The sequence below is a fragment of the Drosophila teissieri genome, chromosome 3L (assembly GCF_016746235.2).
Source record: "Drosophila teissieri strain GT53w chromosome 3L, Prin_Dtei_1.1, whole genome shotgun sequence".
In the NCBI taxonomy this organism is placed as follows: domain Eukaryota; kingdom Metazoa; phylum Arthropoda; class Insecta; order Diptera; family Drosophilidae; genus Drosophila; species Drosophila teissieri.
The window spans coordinates 6,036,218-6,057,926 of NC_053031.1; the positions used below are offsets into that span (position 1 = coordinate 6,036,218).

At 44.2% G+C, this 21,709-nt stretch overlaps 2 protein-coding genes across 2 annotated transcripts in view; both read right to left on the minus strand.

Annotated features, from left to right (window-relative positions):
- LOC122615782 overlaps window positions 1–21,709 on the minus strand; it is a 114,979-nt gene that overhangs the window by 28,723 nt on the left and 64,547 nt on the right. Inside the window, exons 4-6 of the mRNA XM_043790890.1 lie at window positions 14,933–15,013; window positions 3,149–3,250; window positions 630–2,826 (exon numbers count right to left, since the gene is read on the minus strand). Of these exons, the coding sequence (XP_043646825.1) occupies window positions 630–2,820 (2,191 nt within the window). The 5' untranslated portion in view covers window positions 2,821–2,826; window positions 3,149–3,250; window positions 14,933–15,013. The remainder of the gene's footprint in view (window positions 1–629; window positions 2,827–3,148; window positions 3,251–14,932; window positions 15,014–21,709) is intronic.
- On the minus strand, window positions 9,923–10,303 carry LOC122615784. Its single transcript, XM_043790892.1, has one exon. It carries the CDS (start codon window positions 10,301–10,303, stop codon window positions 9,923–9,925), a length of 381 nt encoding a protein of 126 aa, XP_043646827.1.

Sequence of the window (21,709 nt, forward strand, 5' to 3'; positions counted from 1 at the left end):
TCTAATTCTCTACTCCCCCACCCCGCTATTCGCATTCAAATGTCAGCATTTCAATTGGCTCTCGCACAACCCCTGGCCAAAACAGTTTTCATGCTTGTTAGGGAATTTGTATAATGCATAAAGTGTCGCCGCCAACTTTGCGTATACGTAATGTGCAATGTGGCAAACTCCGTAGACCGTGCCGTGATGATGAGCAATTAGCAAACAATGCCAGCATTTTCATTTTCACTCAAAAGCAAACAGAGTCCAGTGGTGAGTGAGTGTATAAATGACAGACAGACAGATAGTTAAAATGCTAGTAAAATGCTAGACAGCGAATAGGAGTCGCTGCCACTTGGGCATAGATATGTCATTTGTGAATGGAACTGTGGCATTTCTACATATTAATATGTGGCTAAATTAGATGCTAACTACAGTAACAGCTTATATCACCGGCATTAAAAAAATATAGTTTGAAATAGTTTTTAAATGGTAAAAACTTTACTTTGCGCTTTGTTATAAAAGTTGGTTAACTAATGAAACTTGGCTGAAAAGTGCTGGCCCTTGCAAAAGTCCGAGAGCTGGTAGCCCATAATTAAAAGTCAACTGTTTCATGGCATGACGGGAGTCCAGAAGCGGAGTGTACTCACCAGTGGGAAAAATGCTGACAGGACTCGCAGTGACATGCGGCGACCCATCCGCTGGCAGTGATAATTTGGCAGAGGACTCGCTGCTGTCAAATATTTGGGGTCCTGGCAGAACATCTTCATAATGCAAACTATCCGGTTTTATGAACGGCGTCGCTGCCTCGCCGGAAGTTGTAAAGTTATGCTCATCATCAACGTCAGCCGCAAACAGCGTTGCCTCCTGCTGATCCGTTGATGCTGCTGCTGTTGCCGGTGATGCTGCTGCTGCTGTTGCTGCAACTGGGGTTCCTTTTGTTGCTGTTGCTGCTGCTGCAGAATTTCGCTTGCGATTGTAGTATTCGTAGTTTGTTTTCGTTGCTGCAGCACCGCTGCTGGCATCGCTGTCATCAGTTGTCGCCGCTGTCGCTGTCGCAGTCGCAGTCGTGGCTATGATTTTATCCTCGACCATAAATTGCACTTTTTTGCGTGAACCCGGCGTGATTGCTGCTCCGGCTGCTGTCGCTACGATGGCGGCATTGGGTGTAGGTGTTGATGTCGCCATGGGCGTGCTGCAGGGCGTGGGCGTGGCAGCTGTGCCCGTTGGCGTCGGTATATAGAACTGTGACTTGCCCGCGGGCGTTACCAATCCAGAATTGTCAGCCGGATGAAGTGGCAAAGGAGTCATGCCCACTCCAGGCAACTCGAGTGTCGTGGGGCGCTTCAATATGGACTTGATGGCTGGCGAAGTGGGCGTTACAGTCAGCACTGTATAAGCTGAATCATTGTCCTTCTCTATTTTCTCCACTTTGGCTGGCGCCACAGCCTTGGGCTTCACTGCCGTTGCTGCATTTGCAGTCGTTACTGCAGTTACTGCCGCTGCAGGAGGTGCTGTTGCTGCTGCGGCGGCTGCTGGGGGCATTTCCGCTGGCTCATCCGCTTTTTTATTGCGCGGCGGTCGTCGTGGTCCATTAGACGCCGTCGACTCTCCGCCAGAAACCATAATAATTCGCTCATAGCTGTCACCTGGATCGGAGCTGTCGCCGGACTTATCGCCCAGGCTAATACGCTGGCCGGCTATGGCCGCCACATTGCCGCTGTAGAACTTGCTGGTGCCCTTGGTCTTCCGCTCCCCCAGCTCGTCGTCGTTCAGCTGGGCATCGGCCACATCGAAGTGGTCGTTGGGCTTCCTTAGGTTGCTCTGCAGCTTGCCGTTTTCGCTTGAGATCAGGTCATAGGGATTGACATGGCAGCGGAGTATGGATCGCCGGCTGGTAGCCCTCGTGGCTAGGCCGCTGCTCTGCAGCAGCGATTCATTGTCCTCCATGAGCCAGCAGTCCGTGGGATCGGGAACTGCTGTTGCAACTGCCACACCTGGAGATTTCTGGATGGGTGCCGGTGGGGGAGGTGCCCTGGTGCGAGTGCGACCCCTCGTCTGGTTTGCCACCGTTTTGCTGCGACTACGTGATTTGCTGTCCGCTTCCTTGGAGCTGGGCTCCGGGGACAGGAGTCGCGTGCGTCGCATCAGGTCGTAGGGATCCTTCTGCGGATCCAGAATGGAGGGACGTGATTTCTTCGTCGCACTCACCACACGCATGGTGGCCGCCATGGGGCGACGCGAGTTGCTCGAACCGCTGACAGCCGGCAGACGCACTGTGCCGCCCGTGCCACCAATGGTGGCCAGGGGCAGTCGCGACCCCTTGCACTTCTTGCACACACTCGCCTTCTTCACGTCACGTTTCGTGCCATTCAGATACTCGGCACAGGAGCAGATCACCACGGCCAGAGCTGTCGTGCCCGGCACTCCCTCCGTTGCCGCGAAAATGGCCGCAGCATGTGGATGATATCCGTAGGATGGGCGAGCCGGGATGCCACGCACCGTTCCGTAGATCCACGGCTCCGCGTACTTCATCGAGCGTGAGAGGGCGCTGGGCAGGAACTCGGCGGCGGGAGCCGGCGGCAGTTGGTAGGCGGTCACCATCTGGTGGTGGCCATGGTGGGCCAAGTGTTGCTGCTGCTGCTGCTGCTGGTGTTGCTGGAGTTGCTGCTGGTGCTGCTGCAGTTGCTGGTGCTGCTGCTGCATGTGCAGCTGCAGCTGCAGCTGCTGCATGGCCTGCATGCCGCTGACGGCGGCTAGAGAAGCGTTCTTGTCCACGCTGTCAGCGCTGCCGAGGGTCTTGAGCCGCTGACTCCACGATTTCTTTGACTTGTCGTACATGTAGAGCTTTGGAGAAAAAAGGATACAAATTATAAAATTTTTTTTATAGTAACAGGCAAATACCAATATTCTACAAAAAGTTAACGTGTAAAAGCCACGGGAAACCACATATGAGTAGAACTTGATTATAATAATATATGTATGTATTTACAAACCGAACTGCATCAAAACATATTTTTGTAATGCTCTAATCATTTTAGTAATTACGAATCATATTTTACGGTAAGATTAATTGATTATTGGTATGCAAAATATGCTAGAATTAACAGGTATTTAAAACAAGACCCATATGATAACCATATACAGACTGCATTTTAAATGGACGAACCTTTTTGTCCTTGTTGCTAGTGCGCTCATAATACCCAATTTAAATTAATGGCTCCGATGCACTCTGTCCTTTGTTGCTCATCAGCTGAAAACCGCCTGCTGCCTGGAATAGAAGAGATAAAAAGTGGAAAAATGAAAAAATTATTAAAGCGCAACGCGTCCAGCGGGAAATCCGTTTAGAAAAGTTTTATTATTGAAAAAGTTTAAAATGCGATTATGTGAAGGGAGCAGGGAGGGCGAAGAGAGTTCGGTTTTATCTAATGTTTGTGTTTTGCTTTCGAGTTTGCTAATGAAAAGAGGTCCTAAAAAATCGCCCAGGATTAGGCAGAAAATTGATCCGCACCAAAAAAAAAAAGGTATTCCTTGTTTACCTTAATTAATTTCGCCCAAAAGTGATTAAATATTTTCAGCTGTGCCTTTTGCAGCTCAAATCGCATCCATGCTCGAAACTCAATTTGTGCCACACAAGTCCCTAGCAATTTCTCACAATTCTCCAGCTCATTCCCAACTCCTTGGCTGCCAAATCAAATAAACCAGTCAAAAGAATATAAACCGCATTCAAGGCTCTCCGACTTTCTTTTCCCGATTTTTTTCTGGTTTTTGGGAAAGTTCTTTTCAGGCTGCTTTCACTGCAGATTGGCCGAAAAAAAGTGAAAGAGAGCGAGAGAGAGAGTTAGAGTTAGAGTGAGTTGGTAGCACCTACACACTGGCTGAAAAGCGGGCAACTTTGTTTCCATTTGGCCGGCAGTGAATTTTTGTCATCATCGTGACCACTTTTCACAATCAGTGGGACTGGACCAGAATCTTTGCCAGCTTTCATGTTGCTTTCTTGCTGCGATTGCGGCGATTGCTGCCACTGCTGCGCTTTCTGCTGCCAGTTTCGTGATGTTGCTGCATCTTGCCGCATCCTGCAAGTGGATATTAATCAAAATGCGGGCCAAAACTCCCACGCGAGAGGTGTTGTTTGGCCCAGTTCGGACCCGGCTTAGTAGACTCCTGTGGCACCGGGGCTTAGTCTTGGCCAGACTTTCTTATTGTTGTTCTGCTACTACAACAGCAAGTTGCTGATTTTTAGGTTTTTTTTTCATTTCTTATTTCGGTGTCTTGGGCTGCAAACACGTCCGCGTGCCCCGTTGAAAAATGTTGATAAATGTTGACAATTTTTCCGGCAACCACTCGTGATAAATCTAATTTTTCTCTGGCCCTGGCCCGGCCAGCGCCTTCAGCTTTCAGTTAGTTGCATTGTTGTCACCAGCAGTTGTTGTTCGTGTTGCTCATGTTGTGCGCCGTGTTGCCTGTTCTGTTGTGACTGTTGCTCTCTTGCAGTTTTGATTACACGGCTGCCCTTGTGTAGGTGTGAAATAAAATTAAAAACGTGTCATTTTTTGCTTTATCGCCATCGCCTGACGCGCTGGCGCCCAAGTCCACTGAGTAAAGTATGAGCAGAGCATGACCCCTGACCCCTGACCCCGACGGCAGCAAAGTAACGATGTAGCTACATGAACGGGAACAACAGCGACATTTGCTGTGGGTGTGGGTGAAATGTAAGCCACTTTTGTGGGTTTTGCTTATGTCTAACTGATGGTTTCAGGTTGCGGATTCTAATGGTAAGTATGAGGTGAGTTTGACTTCCCGCTAATTTTCCTTCTATGCATTCTTTAAAATAAATATAAGCTTTTACACAAAGGTATAGTCTAATAATGCAGTTAAATCTTTGAATTATTTTCCCAAAGAAAGATCTAAGAAGACTCATACATTGAGTTATTGTGAAACTATTTTTCACGTGTGAATATCATGACTTACAAATTTAGCATAATAAAGAGTCCCTATTTATTATACTCTGATTTTACTTTCATCATTTCATCTTCTTTAAATTCGATCATCTTCGTTCTATTGATTCCTCAGCCATTCGATTGTTCTGCGAAAGTCTTTCACTTTTGTCTGCGACTCTGCCACCTGGCGCATTCGTTCATTTTTCACTTGGCATAATCAGCAATCAGAGGGAGGAATTTGCATTTAAGCGGATTTAAGCTGTAATTAAGCACTTTGATTGTCTCTAGCTGGCTGGCTGACTGGCTTTGGCTCTAATCCGTTTCCTTTACTTTCCAGCTTCATAATTTTTCACGCTCAATTGGCCACGACTGTTGGGCGAATCGTTTCGTCCACGTTTTTTTTACCCGCCGCATTTGCGCCAAATGCAATTTGTCATTATAAATTTACGTCAGTTTAGGCAAAGGCAAAGGATCGAGGAGGGTCAGGAGAGGCAGGAGGTTCAGGACGGGTTCAGGACGACAGACGCAGCCGAGTTGCACAGAAGTTTGCTTCCGTGCGAACTCCTTGCGAAAAAGGAACTACTGCATTTTTCAATATATTTCCAAGTTGACTCTCTTTTTCTCTGTTTGCAGCACAAAGTTTTCGCCCACGTTTCTTTCTTTTCGATTTTTTTATTGTCTTGGCCCTTTCGGTAGGTGGTTGGTTAGGTGTCGGATACGCCCACTTGGGTGGCAAACTTGGCCATGCCGCAGATTGATGGTCATATGAAAAAGTAGTTAACGCCCAATCGAAACTGCAGCCGAAGTGGCAGCCAAAGTCGGGCTAATTAAGTGACTGAGGGTTAAAGTTTAATATAAATTCCAGTAATCATTTGCCCATTTGCAGCTGCACGAACATTTAAAATGCAATTACGGTGCAGCATCAGCAACAGCAGCAGAGACACAAAGGCGAAATAAAGGAGCTCAGATGAGCTCTGGGAATACACCGGCGGGTTCCATTGATGTGGGCATATGCTGCCCGTTGGATTGGGATCATGCCATAAGCGGATTAGCGGACAGCGGACTGCGGACACTGGACACTAGACATTGGACACTGGACACTGGACTCTGGACATTGGACTGCATCCCAACTCCGGTTTCTCAGGTAACGGGCAGACACATCAAGCATACGCTCCGTTGTGCAGCTCTAAATTAACAATTTCATTTAGCTGTTTGCCAGCAACTTAATTTATTCAAGTGATGACGTACCCGGCGCCACCGTTTGCTGTCAGCTCGAAAAATTGGCCAAGAAAATGGCTGCGGGAGGTGGAGCAGCCGTTGCCGTCATGGTGGAAATGTGCAGCAGAACCAGACGACGACGACATAATCACCGCTTTGGAGCGCCAAATTTACGCGTTGCAAGCGCTCGGCTAAGCTCGGCTCAGGCTAAGTAACATAAAATAAAAGAGGTGGAGTGGTCTGGTCCTCGAAAGGAATCAGGAAGCGTCGAGGGTGCAGGCTTCAAGCGCTGAGAAAAATAACTCGGCAGCTAGGTAATTTTCAACTTTAAATCAATATTTTAAGTTTATTAGAACAAGCTTAAATCACTGCGAAAAAATAGGTGAATCATCCAAATACAATATTAACATTACTCATTGATATCATCTTATGGATATTGCATTAGGAGTATATTAGTAATGAATGGGTGATGCATATTTATATATATTTTGTAGTTAAATATATTTTTTTGAGTGCACAGCCAGCAGCATTTTCGCTTGGCAAGCGTTGTAGTGGAAGCAGCAGCTTCATCCTGCCCAGGAGATGGCGGCATCAGGAACAGGAGCTCCGGCATCAGCTGCCTTAAGTCCTCTCTGAAGGCGACGTGTGCAACTTTGGAGCTGCTTCCTGCTCCTGCTCCTGTTCCTACTCCTGCTGCTGCTTCTCTCCCGCTTTTGTTGCAGCTGCCACAGGCGGTTGCCAAAAGAAGCAGACGGATGCGAAGCCCAGAAGGAGATGAAGATGAAGTGGCTGACGGCAGCTGGAAGACGGTAGACGGCTGACTGGCAGCGTCTGAGTCGGCACTCTATTTATATTGAATTAAATTTATTGAAAAACCTAATGAGGTATCTTTCCGGCCATCACTTGCAGCCTCGTTTCCGTTTCGGTCACACAGTGCAGCACCCAAATAGTCGGCAGATTTATGCTTAGACAAATTAATTTATGCAAGCAGACAGTTAAGTAAATTACGACAGGCATAAATTGCAAAGCCGAAATGGGAACGGCAACTTTCGGGGCATTAAAGTAATTTACTAAAATGTACACATGCCTTTGCGGGGGGGAAGATGACGACAACAAACTAATTGAATTTGCTACTTAGTGAAATGTGAAATGTTAACAACTTCTGTGGTACATTTGCCTGCAGCGTGTAGAAGTGTAGGAGAGTAGGCCCTTTCTGCAGGCTGCAGGAGGTGTGGGCCAACTTTTGCCAGCCAACTTTCTTCGCCTTAAAGTGCAGTGGCAGCCATTAAATTTGCGCAATTAACCAGACGCAAGCGGAGACTGTGTGTCTGTCTGTCTGTCTGGCTGGCTGGCTGGCTGGGCCGGAGTTGCTTAACTTTGCTAAACTAATTAAAATGCATATTCTGCTGCAACTTGCACAGCAACATAAATGCGAAAACTTTCGCTCGGTCGCCAAGTAACAGGCAACAATGCAACATGCCAGTGCAAATGGGATAGGTAAACAAATGGCAGCCAGCCTAACTCGTCCAGGATTCACTGTCCTCCATCCTTCCTCCCGCCTTCGTCCCGCCTTCGTCCTCCATCCACATGCAGGGGCTGCAAAGGGACGACACGTTGATGACAGTTTTGTCCAAGGCCCCTGCAATTTGTATAACATGCTGGGCAGTTCCTGCCAACTCCTCGCCAGCAGCACCACACCACACTGCTGCTAGAGCATTTTGCTAAAGCAAAACTTTTTGTAAACTCATTAGGGCAGTTGGCCAAGCAGGCAGCCAAGCGACTGCGCTAACCAAACGGGTCAAAGCCGAGCCCAACTAGCCCACCACCAACGAAGGCAACTTTTTGAAAGAAAACAGCCATCTAGTGACAGCAACGTACACCGCCAGAAAGTGTTCTCCTTTCACAAAATTCGCAAATAACTTTAGCTTATATAGAAATACTACATTGATAAGGTTAAATCACGTTTATCGGAGGTGAAAAATTATAGACCAATACTATATTTTGATTATAGCTTTTTTGCGGTGTAACAAATGAGCCCGGCCAGTGGAAAAAAACATGGGATAGGGACAGTTGTTGCCTTGTTGCTGGCTCAGAACCCGGACGAGGACCAGGACCAAAACCAGGACCAGGATCCTTACAGGACACCGGGATAAACAAAAGGCAAAGAACGGGCCAAGATAAACAGGCAACTTCTTATGCAGGCACGGCTTACTGTCGCTTTTCATGCGGCTAAACATGCCCCACGGTGCAGTTGAAATTTTATTTATGGCATTAACTCGAGACAAGGGCGTTTCCTTGGCGATCGGGGCGGACAAGGAAAAGTGGGCGGGGCTCACACCCGTGGGCAGCTCGTAATAAACATAATGAAAATGATGCACATAATGAAGCGCACTAATCGACCGACTGCCGTCGCTTTAAGTATTTATTCATGCCTTACAAGATGGCAATTGATTTAAATTTCGACGGGATGTTGCTGCAATTAAACATGTGGCTATGTGCATATACGTAGAAAACATATTTTATAGAAATGAACATATGGGAAAGTGCGCCTTTTGCACGCCAAATTGATTGTGTGGAAAATTTAATGTGCACTGCATGCGACATTTTTCATAGCCTACTTTGGAGTGTTTGCAAATTGCATCGCCCACAGACTGCATAATTGCGAGCATATGTAAAACAACACCCCATGTGTGTGTGCGTGTGTGTGTGTGTGTACTTTAATTGTTAACACTCACATTCACTTTGGGCTGAGGTTTCTGTTTGAACATCGCGCGACTCATTTCAATAATAAAATTGACTTGCTGGCCGCATTATGTGCGCCATTTATTTATTACGGGCTAGCGGGGTGCGCTCGGCATTTATTAATATTATTTGAGCGAAAATAATGATGTTGGTGTTCAGTTAAGTGTAAAGCACTTTGTGAATATTATTTTCCAATTAAAAAAATGCTGCCGCTGCCCCAAAATGTACCCAATCATTCACTGCATATTTTCGTGCCCCCTTTAAAAATGCCTACGCCAATCGATGATGGCATTCGAGTTTAATGCACCCCGAAGGGCTCATAAATTGCAAAAGACTTGCGGTCAGGGGATAAGGCCCAAGAGCTGAGATGATTTGTCTTGACACGTGTCAATATGTTGCACAGAGAACTCAATTAGTGGCTGCCGCAAATTGGCCTCACTTGATAGTCACATTGAGGTTGCTTCTGTCCACATCCAAGTCGTTGTCTAAACTTGAGTAGGCGGCAACAGTATTTCTGGCAGTTGAGTTATAGCCAAAAATATTATTTACAAGTGCGGTCCAAATACAGGTCACAGAAAGGTCAAAGTATTATGATAGACGCTTTAAAAGTCATAAATTTAAAATGAATGCATTTGTAAGCTTTGATGATTGACACCGTCAGAGTTGATTTCATTACATTTTAATCAAATTATTATGAACGCTGTTTCCTAGTTATCGTCATTATGCTTACATAGGCTATTAACTTAATTAGTCAATAATGTTATTGGTGCATATTAATGCCCCACTAATTATAAATAGTGTTCTGGGTAGTGCAGTTTCTTGTATGTCCAATGAAGTAGATCCCATCTCAATTAATTTGTTTCTATTTTATGAGTATTTATTGACAGGTTTTTTAAACAATTTTATAAATATATGCAGCCCGCCACTTAAGCTAATGAGATTTCCAAAAAGGTAAGAGGTAATAGAGAATAACTTTGAGCTATGCTTTAAACATAGCTGGCAAATATTCTTTTCTCCGAAGATCCTGTGTATATTGATCACAATCACAATTCCGTGCTCTCCATTTTGGGATTGGCATTCTTGATACCCAGACTTCTCAGCTTGCGGAGTCGCTGAATCTGGTGACGAAGTTTGTGCCGGAAGACGATCTGATGGTTGACAGTCTTCAATTCGTCGACGCTGCATCCTTTCAGATTGCGAACCGTTTTGGCCAGCAGTGTGTCGGTGATGAAGTACTTGGCCTTGGACAACCTCATGTACTCCACGTTCTTCTGAGAAAGTTGCTGGCGGTACAAATACAGGTGATATCCCACATTGGGCGTCCCAAGTGGCTGCTGCTGATTGCGATTTGGCTGCTGTTGTGGGGCGGAATTTGCAGCAGATTTGCTGTCGCATTCGTTGATGAGTTTCTGGTAACGTGGCATTTTTGTTCGATTTGTGCGGATGGATAAGTAACTGAAAACACAAAGTCCGGTGCGGATTTCCTTAGCAAGTTGATAGCACTTCGTGGCTGCTTCTGTTGCAGATTTTCCAGGTGGTGGTGAATAATGATATCCGATGTTGCTTGTCCAACGTTGGCAGAACGATTGATGTCCTTTCCACAGCGACACTAGTTTTTATCCATTCCAGCTAGTCACATCCTGCAGCCTGTGTATACCTGCACTTTAGGAGTCCCGACTTTTTTGAAACCCTTGACCATCGACAAAAAGTTACCTGCGCCTTACCTGCCCTTTTGACTTATGCCCCTTTCGGGTGGCGTAATAAAAAACAATTCATTCTTAATCTGCTGGCCGTCGTAAAGTTTTAGTATTTTGCAAACACTTTCATTCTTAATCCGTTTCACTAATCCGCTGACGCGGCCGCCGCCCGGGCAATTTACAACAAAAAATATATCTCAACTGGCGCGTATAAAAAGATTAAGTGACATTACACAACGTATTTTCCCAAGCAGCTGAAAATTTGCATGCCTCTGCCGGATGAACAAGCATTTTCCTGCCACGGAAAAAGGGTGAATTGCAGCGCAGGATGCGCAGGATAACTGCTGAGCAGGATTAGCGACGTGAGGCAGCTGCGACGCCTTTAAGAATTTATTAATGATCTCTGAGAAATACGGCAGCCGATATGCCATAATGACTGCCATAACTGAGAAAAATAGCTCACTAATTTACTTTTATAAAATGGCATACAAATTATATTATGACTAAAAGTGTAATATGTAATAATATAATACTAATAATAATTCCGCCCCACAATGTAATAATACTAATAAGCTAATACCCTATCTATTACCACACTATCAATAACCCAACTTAGTCAACCATTCAACCGCCTCACATTTTGCATTATTTGTGTAGAGAGAATGACTTTGGAAGTTCAAAATCGCCGAGTTCAAGTTTCATAACTGCATTGTCAGTGCAAAGTGCACTCAGGAGAAAATGGAATGGAAAAATGTCGCCTGGATTTGAGGGCAATTTTTTCATATTTTTACATTTCTTGTCCCTGCATAAAGTATTATGTCAAATTCCTGATCAAATAACACAAAGTTCAAGCTACTTTTCCGCTCTAAAATAAATACGCGGCAACAAAAATAAAAGTAATCAGTTGAGACAGCTATGGAGTGAGGTGAAAAAATCGAGGGCGGGGATGAAAGTGATAGACCTCTGGCAAAATTATGGCAAACTTTTGCTTCTTTCCTATTTTTTTCTTAAAATGTAACGAGACGAAACGAAAGTTTTCAAAGTTGAATGTTGAAATAAGCAATTTTCGCGTTCAACTATAGAACATATATACATAGTATGCCCGACTAGACGAGTAGGACTGTCGGAAAAAATATAAAAAAAAAGATTGAAAAGTAATTGCATTCAAGAGCTTGTAGTTAAAAATTTATGGCCATAGTGCCCAAGAATCTGGGGAAAAGAGGGCAGCGAATGAAAAAATGAAGCTGATGCTAGTGCTTTTGCTATTGCTATTGGTGTTGCTTTTGCTTTGCTTTGCTGCTGGGAAATATTGAAAATGTAATTCCAACTGTTGTCTGCCCTCCGATGGTAATTGCAAAGACCGGCAGCTCGAACGGCGGCATTACCAACGGAACAGCGAAAGCAGCAGTTCGAAATAAAAGTAAGTTAAATTGAAAATGAAATGCAATCAGCCTGTGCTCTTTGGCGCACTTCCTTGGCCCCCAGATACTGTATCTGCGCTTGTATATCCATCTTTATCCGCTGGATGCATCTCCATTTCGCAGCTGCATTATTAAGGCAAGGTGTGAACGTTTTAGCCATGTAATAGACAGGGAAACATCCACTGTTTTTTTCTTAGAAGATAATATTTGAAACAGCGTTAGCATATAAAAAAGATGAAGCTGAATTTTAATAACATTTTTGTTTTTTAAGAATGAACACATCAGATATTCCTTGAATATTAATTAACAGAGAAATGCATTTACCAGGTTTCGTTTCTTATAAAATTTGGTATTAGATATATGCATTTATCGCATGTATTTAGATGTTTATAGATATATTATAATAAAAACTTCATGACTGTATACCATTTTATTAATATGGTTTAGCACTTTGATTTTTGCAGTGCACTTTGCAGGCAATTTTTGCCCAATTTATGATGGGCAAACACTCAATGCCCACTTTCTGGCCTCGTTTAATGGCTTATTTTCCAGGGATATTTGTACAAATTTTCCTCTCCATCTGGCTGCACATACCCAATGCACAAGTGCGCTCTGTGCAGCTCCGGATTTTGGCCAAGTCGTATGCTTAGCAGAGTGCACAATGAAATTGAAACATATTAAGTTGAGCTTCTGGTCCACAGAGCGACAGGCTCGTGCGACAGGTATTGCCGATGAGTTTGCCCAAGAGCAAATTGAATTGAATGCAGAAGTGCTTAAAGCCTTGCTCAACTTGACAGGATTTAACCCAGATATATGGTGTCACAACACTGGGAGACACAAATGCGCCACTCTCTACACTTATCGCCCAATCAAAACGTCATAAATCAAGCGACGAATCTGCGCGTTTTGATTTGACAGTGACGGCGAGAGAAGTGAATGCCAGCTAAGCGTTAATTTGCGGGTCTGCACTACACTGGCATTCGGTTTTAGGTATAAATCACATCAAATGACAATTAAAGCGCCATTCAAAGTCAAATGCTAAATTCGAATGCAGGGCACATGCGAAAAATGCAGCTGCACTCGCAGATGCGGATTAAAAATTGGAACGCGAACTGGAACTGGCGCTGTGGATGGGGTTGTGTGGTGGCAATTAATTAAGGCAAACCTCAGCGACATCGCTCAAAAGTATGCAACACACGAACCGCAAAGGCAATGAAATATTGCAATCACTAAAAGAATGAAAAGCCACCGAGAAGGCAGAAGGGCAGAAGGGTAGAAGGGAAAAAGGACCAGCCACTTGGTGAGTCGCACAATCCGGAGACGCTTGCAGCTCTAGGTTTGCCATCTCCAACTGTGGCTTCTTCTCTTCGCAGTCGTCGTCTCGGTTGGCTGGCTGACGCCCGCTTGCCAAAATTAGTTTCTGTGTCAAAAGTTTGAAATGAGCAAGCTCCTCCAGGCCTCCGACACACTGCGAAAACCCAGGTATTCTGTTGTAAATCTATATTCTATGGGAGTTGGGTTTTCACAACTTTATCACAAGTTAATCTTCAGAACATTATTCAATTTATTTGTCCATTTAATAGTACTATCTTTTTGATATGTTTTTGTGTGATGTTTATTCAATAATTAAATTCATATTTCCGTTTTGATTAAACCAAAGCCAAATTGGCTTTTAATTGAGCAACCACATTGATAAAGCATACAAACAGAAAATACTGGCAGCTGATGTCCAGTTTCTTCGCGTGCCAGCGAAACTAACCCAGTAAAAACTAACCAACGGAAGCCAAAGGAAAAGGAAAAACTACTTGGCAAAGGGTGAGAGGACAAAGTTTGCGCTGCGCTGATGTAGTTAAGAATTGGCAGCAAATGCTGCTTAATTTCAAAAGAAACTTTACGTATTTGTCATGCGGCGCACATTCATTGCGGTGTTCATTTGAGCGCTTATTCAGGCAGTGCCAAAATAAAATGGTCAAAAAAAAAAGGTAAAGAAAATCCCTGGCCAAAACCCCAAGCCCGCAGACGTTGACAAACGTTGCCTTGGACGATGTCGACGATGACGATGACGACGGCGATGCTTCTGCATTGGACACTCGTTTAATAATTCATCAGAATCAGAATCATAATCAGAATCGAAATCGTGCTCGTGCTCGAAGAAGTGCCAATGCCAGAAGTGTGGGTCGGCGGAATATTCGCGTTAATTTGCGGTCGCCGAGTAGCAAATGCGGTCACCATCTTCGCACTCTTCCAAAAGGCACTTGTGCGCCTCATTTCCTGTGGCCGAATGCCATTTGACTTGCAGTTTCCGTTTCCGTTTCAATGACGCTTTGATGTGCCTTGCGGTATCCGCTCCACCCCACAAAAGTGCTCGACTCCCAAGCGATAATTATTTGTGTGGGCAACGAGTTTAGTTTCTTCGCTGACCGCATCGCAAACTTTCGAGGTTGCCACGCACTTCAGATGCGCGTTTCCTTTGGTCAAGAGATGTGAAGTTAATGGTCACTGAGTGATGCTAATCGCTGGCCACCATCGCTGACTTAAATTAAGATTAATTTAAGGAAAGCCAAGGCAATCGGCCATTTCTACCAGTTGACATTGTATTTGAAAGAACTCACATGGATTTTCCCACCAAGTAGGAAGTGTTTAATCCTAAAAGTTAACTTGTTCATAGCTAACTGAAAACAAACAACACAATTCACTAGAAGGCCGTCAAAATAGTGCGCTGATCTATTGATCCAATTCGCCTCTCGAACGGAAGGGGTAAATAAATATTTGCACTGTAAATCCAAATCTGTTTGAGTGCGGCACACAAAATGGCCAAAATAAACGAAAGCGTCGCTCAAAAGAGCAAATACAATAAAACTGATTAAATTTGACTCGCTGAGCAAATACGATGCAAATACGTGCAGAATATTGAGATACTCGCACCTTATCTCACCTGTTCAATCTCGGTGTCTTGGCCGTTTTTCAATGGTTTTTCTTTTACTGTTTCTGTTGCTGTTGCCCTTTTTCTGTTTATCTGCAAGTATACATAAATAAATGGTTATCTTATTAGTGCGCTGAGTGCTTTGCAGTCTCTATATAAATATATATGGGATTCATGTGATAATTGAATTTTCGGCATCGACAGCATCGGCGGCATCGCAATTGCACAATTGCAATCTTTACGTTTAATTTAGCCGCTGAAAGTTGCGCACAATTAAGCAGCGATGCAAGGCCTGAATTTATTTAATTTTATTTCGCTTCTATTTGTATTCGTGGCTGTATTTGCATCGGGCGCTCAGCAGATAAACAAACACGCTTCGTGCCTATCGCATCGGATGGGGAAATTCCGGACTACACCCATATATACCCCTGTATATGCCGCTGGATTCGCGGTGGAGAAGTGGAAAACTTCATTATCATAGTAGTGCGAGTATACTGTAGTATTTGGATGCAAGTGCGGGTGCGGGTGCGTGGGCGCTGATTTCTTTTGGCCATAAACATTTCCGGGCCGAGGTGGGATGCAGTCGTGTGTGAAAATGATTTTAAAATTGGCGCTGAATTGTGCAAATGCAAAGACAATCAAAAGGCAATGGGCGTTGCGCTGATTATAATGGCGGAAACAAAGCAAACGCAAAGCGAGCAAAGGGGGCTTTGGGCAAAGTGAAATTTTGACAGCTTTTAATTGTGCACCGATGCGAGCAATGTTGCCGAATATATATATATTGTATATATTGTATATATATGTACATTTCAAGCATACACGTGCATATATTTAACTGAATTTGGCCCTTTTCCACCGGCACGCAATTATCAAAACGCATCACGCGTCATGGCCAGGCCCAAATGATAAGCGGCGGGTGAAAGGAAAAAGGGTGGGCGGGGCGAAGGTAAGGGGCGTGGCTGCAGGTGGCCAACTGTCAGCTTAACGCCTCAACGAGCAAAGTGAAGGCAAAATTGCATTTGCCTTGGAGGCCGCCGCAATTACCGCGGCATCATTTCTATCCAACTTGATGATATTTCAACTTGACTTGGATTGGTCGCAGTTTAACCCTAGTTTGATGTTTCGTCCTCAAAATGTATTTTATTTTACAAAAATACTTAAATAAATGAAGAAATGCTAAACTAAATAGCCTGTGTATTTGAAGAAGATTAACATACCATTACTTATTTTTCAGGAATCTAGACAAATAGTTTTTAAATATTTATAATAACATAATAAATGAAGTTCATTGGTAGCTTACATTTTGCTTAGCGTTTTAAAAGTTTATTACAAATGTGGACAATATTTTACCTCCTTTGCGCATTTATAGGGTTAAAGGCGGCTTGGCTGAAGACCTAAGTCTACGACTGTTCCGTGCGAATCATCATTAATAGACCAAAGTGAGAGTTTTCTAGCGCGGCTGACGCTCCTTGCCTAATGGCAAAACGGCAAAGATGGCAAAGATGGCAAGATGGCTAAATAAGTGCGCACTTTTGGCTGAGAAAACGGCGAGGAGCGCAGTCATCATCAGTTGTGAAAATTGCTGGGCCCAAGGCCTCACAGCTATTTATAACGCTTTTCACTCTCACACACTCTGCACACACACACACGAATTAATTAAAAACTGTTGAGCTTTTGGCTGGCGCATCGGGGGCATTATGCAAATGCGCCGCACTGTACCACATCCTCTGCCTTTCAATGCACTGCACACGTTTAACGAAGCATAAATCTCTCTGATAAGCTACAATCAAACGCAATCAAACTAAATTCAATTTAATGGCAAAAGTTGGGGGCTTGCTTAGAAACCAGGAACTGAACACTAAAGAGCGCCGATCCAAGCCAGAAATCTGGCTGCAAGTCGAGTGAAATCAGCTGGAAGGGAGCAGCCGGATCAGCCAGCCGGTGACTAAATACAATTTACAAGCTCTCCAGCTCGGACTCAATCTTCATTCCAATCTCAGCCTGCCTTTCGCTCCGAGGTGGCCAAATATTGGCCGAAACTGATTAGATACGCCAGGTGAAGTCGAAACTGCAGCCGGATATAAGAAGCGCATTAAGTGGAGGAAATAATCGCAAAATTTGGATAGCTTTAAATTATAAGATGTTGAGCTTATTTTAATTACATTGTTTAACATATTGTTTAATATATATTTTTTGTTTTTACACATAATTTGGACAACAACAGCGGTTACAGATGTTCCCAAAACTCGCGTGAAACTAAACTTTTGCTTCGCTGGGAGCAATTCAAGGTTGCTGCATAATCGTGTCCTTTCAGCGCGGCTTATAAATATTTATAGACACGTCGGGACCCCATGCATGTTGGGTTACCTTATGTGAGGATTTCTATTTTCCCCTCCGTTTTCTGTTTTTTAGGAGCCGCAAAGTGAGCTTCAGCGAGTGGGAGATGCGTGGCAAGCGAGCGAAATGCGCGATGCGGAAACTGCAACGACGCTTGTTGCAGTTTGCAGTTGAACTGAAACCCTCCGATTTTCCCTCAAAGACCCAGCGATTTCCTCCCCCACTTTGCTGGCAATTCAAGCGTTGCGAAAACGTTTCTGCCCCGGCAGTCGTAGCCTCTGCTTTTTGCCCTCTGTCTGTCTAGTCTACGAGTATCTCCCGCCACCCCCTCCTCAGTGCACTCTTGGCCCATTTTCCCAGTCACAGTCCCTGTCCCCATCCCGATTTTATTGGCATCGAAGGCTCGTCGACAGGCAGCGACCACAGAACTGAGCCCCTGATATGCACTTGGCGAAATAATAGCTCAACAACTCTGCATTACCAACATATAAGTTGGAATCTTTTCCCTAGTAATAATAAGTAAATAGAGTGTTTTATGGTCCACTTTTTTAACTGCAACTTCATATTTTATTTCGCCTATTTTTCATTAAAAACTTCATTCTCAGTTGTAGTATTTTTTCGCAGTGCTTTGGATTTTTTAAGCTGCCTGGTGAATGCCGTTCGCCTTTGCCTTTGCCATTGCCTTCGACTTGCACACAACTCGCCGAATCTCTGTTAGACTGTGTTTGAGTGAGTGTTTGCTTAACATTGTTTGATATTTGGTGCGGCGGCTGTGAGCGCTTTTCCGCCCCTTTTTTCCACAGTTTTTCCCACCCATTCCCACCGATTTGCACCCCCCATCTTCTGCGGCAGCCTCTTGGCTTCTGTTCATTTCTTGACTTGGATGTTTATCTTCAATGATTTGCGATTTTCCGGCAATTTACGCAAAAATATGTGACGAAATTTCAGCACTCCAGCCCATCTCCTCCTTGTGACTACTGAACTGCAACAGTTTCGTGCTTTTTTTTATTTCATTTTAAAATATCTATCTTTTTCCCGGCGACCCCCTTACAAGCTTTATGCGTTGCGCGCGTGATATCAGCAGAGTCCCAAAAATTTGCTGAGGAAATTAGCGTGCAAAAATGTTGATGGCAAATATTTGCGATTGGGACGGGGGACTTGGGGGATTGGGGACTTGGAGGGAAAACACAACTCCCACGCTCCACCATTTGCTTAACGAATTTCGTAGATTGGCATTCGGCTGCAGTTAATTGAATTCGAAAGGTGAAAGGAAAACAGTCGGGGACGGATTGAAGTTGGGATTGGTATGGGGATCGAATCATATCGAATGGGATGAGATCAGAGCGGATGGAAGTCGGCGATAACAATGAAATACTTCGTTGGCTGATTTATCGACCTGGAACAGCCATCGATTGGCGGCCAAAAAAGGGCCGAGATTTGATTAGCAAACAGTAAAGTGTTCAATTTTTTGAATGCGGAACAGGAAAAGGTGAGAGAGTAAATTATATTGTAAGGGACTCAATTGAATTCGGCGTGAATCACATAAAATATATTTCACTTAAAGTGCAAGACAAATGAATTGAACGAATTTTATTGCTTCCGCATTTTACCTTTCAGTTGCTTTCCAGTTTCTTTGCTAACCAAAATATTTGCCTTTTTAGTCACAGTCACAGGGAATGCTTGGCAAATATACACAAAAATTTGAACAAATAAAATGTTCATTTAATGCCTTTGGGATAAGCGCACAGTCCACAGCCCGCAGCAGCCTCATCATCATCATTATAATCATCTTTATACCAGAGATAATCGTCGCCATTGTCGGCAGTGTAACGATCATGTGCTGATTTGATAATTAAAAGCAAACACTAAGCGACATCGTGACAACACAAGTAAACCTGCACAAATACTAAACGCACCATAAAACTCTCGCAAAAAAGGGAAGAAAAACAAAGGCGAGCAATTTACTTAAATGCCTGCAGGACTGCCTGCCTCGAAGGAAAGAGCCCCTGCTGACCAATATAGCCAGAGTTTACTGCTTCTTCCCCCACTCCTCCGGCACTTGGCGAAATAGTAGTTAAACTAGCTGACCAGATTGGGTTACAACTGCATATGGTTTAGAAGTTGTATTATTCAGATTCATTCGATGAAGTGTTTACTACTCTTTAAGGTGTGGATTATATGAACATTTTATTTGGTACACCTCATATTTGCCAAGTGTAGTTAATCTCCCCCACTGTAGTTACTCCACTAACTCCGGCCAGCCACTATATCTGTTGTAACGGATTGCTACTCGGCTTGGGTGGTGATGGGAGGTATTTGGGACGCACGCGCAATGGTCCAGCTGCTCCTTGTCGGCTATTTGGGGTGGTGGTCTTGTCCCTATACCTCAGCCTGATCTTCCTCTAAATATTCAAATAACTTCGCGTGCAGCGACAAGAATTGGTTGAGGGCTGAAAGAGTTCAACATAAAACAGAAAATCGGACGACAACTACTTTTCCCCATCTTCCTTGCGATCCTCTGATGGCCTCGAGGTCGCTAATGCCCGCCCTGCCTTGGCCGCCTTTCTCCAAAAATCTGCATTGCACAATATACTCGGACGGCCCCTTTTAAGATCACTAACACATATTCACACGGGAGTTATCCTAGCCATAGGCAAACGAAAAGCTTTCTAGCACATTATAAATTTTATTCTTAACACACTAAGAGAATTTTCTTACAGCTAACAAATGGGTAATTCAGCATGGAGGCTAGCAACAAGTGCATGCGCCAGTAACAAAACGTAAACAAAAATGAGTAAAAATCGCATGCGAGAAAAAATGTGGGACCTTAAATAACTATCAGAATTGTATGCGAGTCGAATAATAGAGAAAATTTCGATATTTAGATCTCCACTAATTTCGAGTGTGCCATAGGCACCCAAATGGAACTTAAGAATATTAAAATTAAACAAATCAAATAAAGAGAGCGATTGCTGCTCTGGTGGCAAAAATAACATACATATGTGCGAGAGTTAAAGAGAGACGGACAAACAGAAAAAAATCAGATTCTAATTCCGACATTCCACTCTTGGCCTTGGCCTTGAATTCGCATTCCTCCTCTTCCTTTTCTTCAGAGGCTCTAAAACTTCGACCTAATTTCGCTCGCGGCGGACAGTGGGACAAGGAATCGAAAATTCAGACGTAATTACTTTCTTTCTTTTTCACCAAATTATGTATACCTCATTGATCATTGCCATTGCAATTACGTGATTTAATCACTCACCAACAATCCGGAGTTCCACCGACGAAAGCGCTTCCGTTGGAGTCTGCCGCACCTGTGGGAAACTTAAATATTTTTTCACTCTCTGTATTGGTCTTTGACCCACTGTGCCTTATTGCTTAATCATAGGCTTGCTAAAACTGAACAAAAGAAACAAAAAAAAGGAAGAAGAAGACGGAGCACATAAGGGACACTAAAAAAAATGATGGACTCTTTTCCTTATCTTTCCCTCTCTCCTTCGCACTGCCACTTTTCACTTACATAATAACTTATTCCACTATACAAAAAAAAATCACTCCACTATTTTCCGGCCTTCTCGCTCACTAAGGGGGTTTTTCCCGCGCCGTCGATCAGCGGATTTTCCTCTGGTCGGATTCACCAAATTACGGCCAGAACGCGCGACAAAACTTTTGCTCGCCCGCCGAACAAGAAACCGCGATTGCAACTGCTGGACTTGGTTATTCTCCCCTCTCCTTTTCGTTCCTCCTCTTCTCGTTCCCTTCTTTAAGTGCGCAAGGGGAACATGGCGACAAAATGGAACGTGGAGATTTCTACGTCATCGATGGCTCTCTAAGAGTAATTAACCAAAAATAAGAGTCCGCCGAAATGGAAAAGAAATTGTGTGCTGCCGCGATTCCTAATTGGGACGTATCTATGCCTGCTTGCAACCCTTTTCTGCCATTCAGAGGCCTAATTCAAAGGTTATTAATTAGTAATCAGCTAAATGCAGCTCCTCGCTACGGGAGTTTCGAGCCGCCGTTTCGTTTCTCCCTGGGCTGAGCGATCCGTCGTTCTCCGAGGAAAATGTCTGCCACCTGGCTCGATGTTAAGCCGTCCGTTTGGCTCGCACTTGCGCTATATATTTAGCGCCAAACCCTGAAACTGGATTCAGCGCTGCCTGTAGATGTATTCCTTTATAAGATTCTTTCGCCAGTTTTCCCGTATATGCCTGCTCCTGGTTCCGTTTAACTTTGAACTAACCTTGTGGACAGCCAAATTGGAAAAAGAAAGCTGGCGTCGAGTTGATCTAGCTGGGAAGCTATCTCCGCTCTCTCCAGCCAAACCTACGGTATTTGCCGAAATTTGACAGCTGCCTATGTTGCCTCTTCCTATGCTAAGGCTCTCCCCCGACTTTCTTCGTCTGCCCCTTGTTTCGACGCGGGAACGACATGTAGATGGAGCCACCGCCTTTC

What these genes read in the sequence shown, in the direction of transcription:
- LOC122615784 (XM_043790892.1), bottom strand. Translation starts at nt 10,303, where the DNA reads ATGCCACGTTACCAGAAACTCATCAACGAATGCGACAGCAAATCTGCT.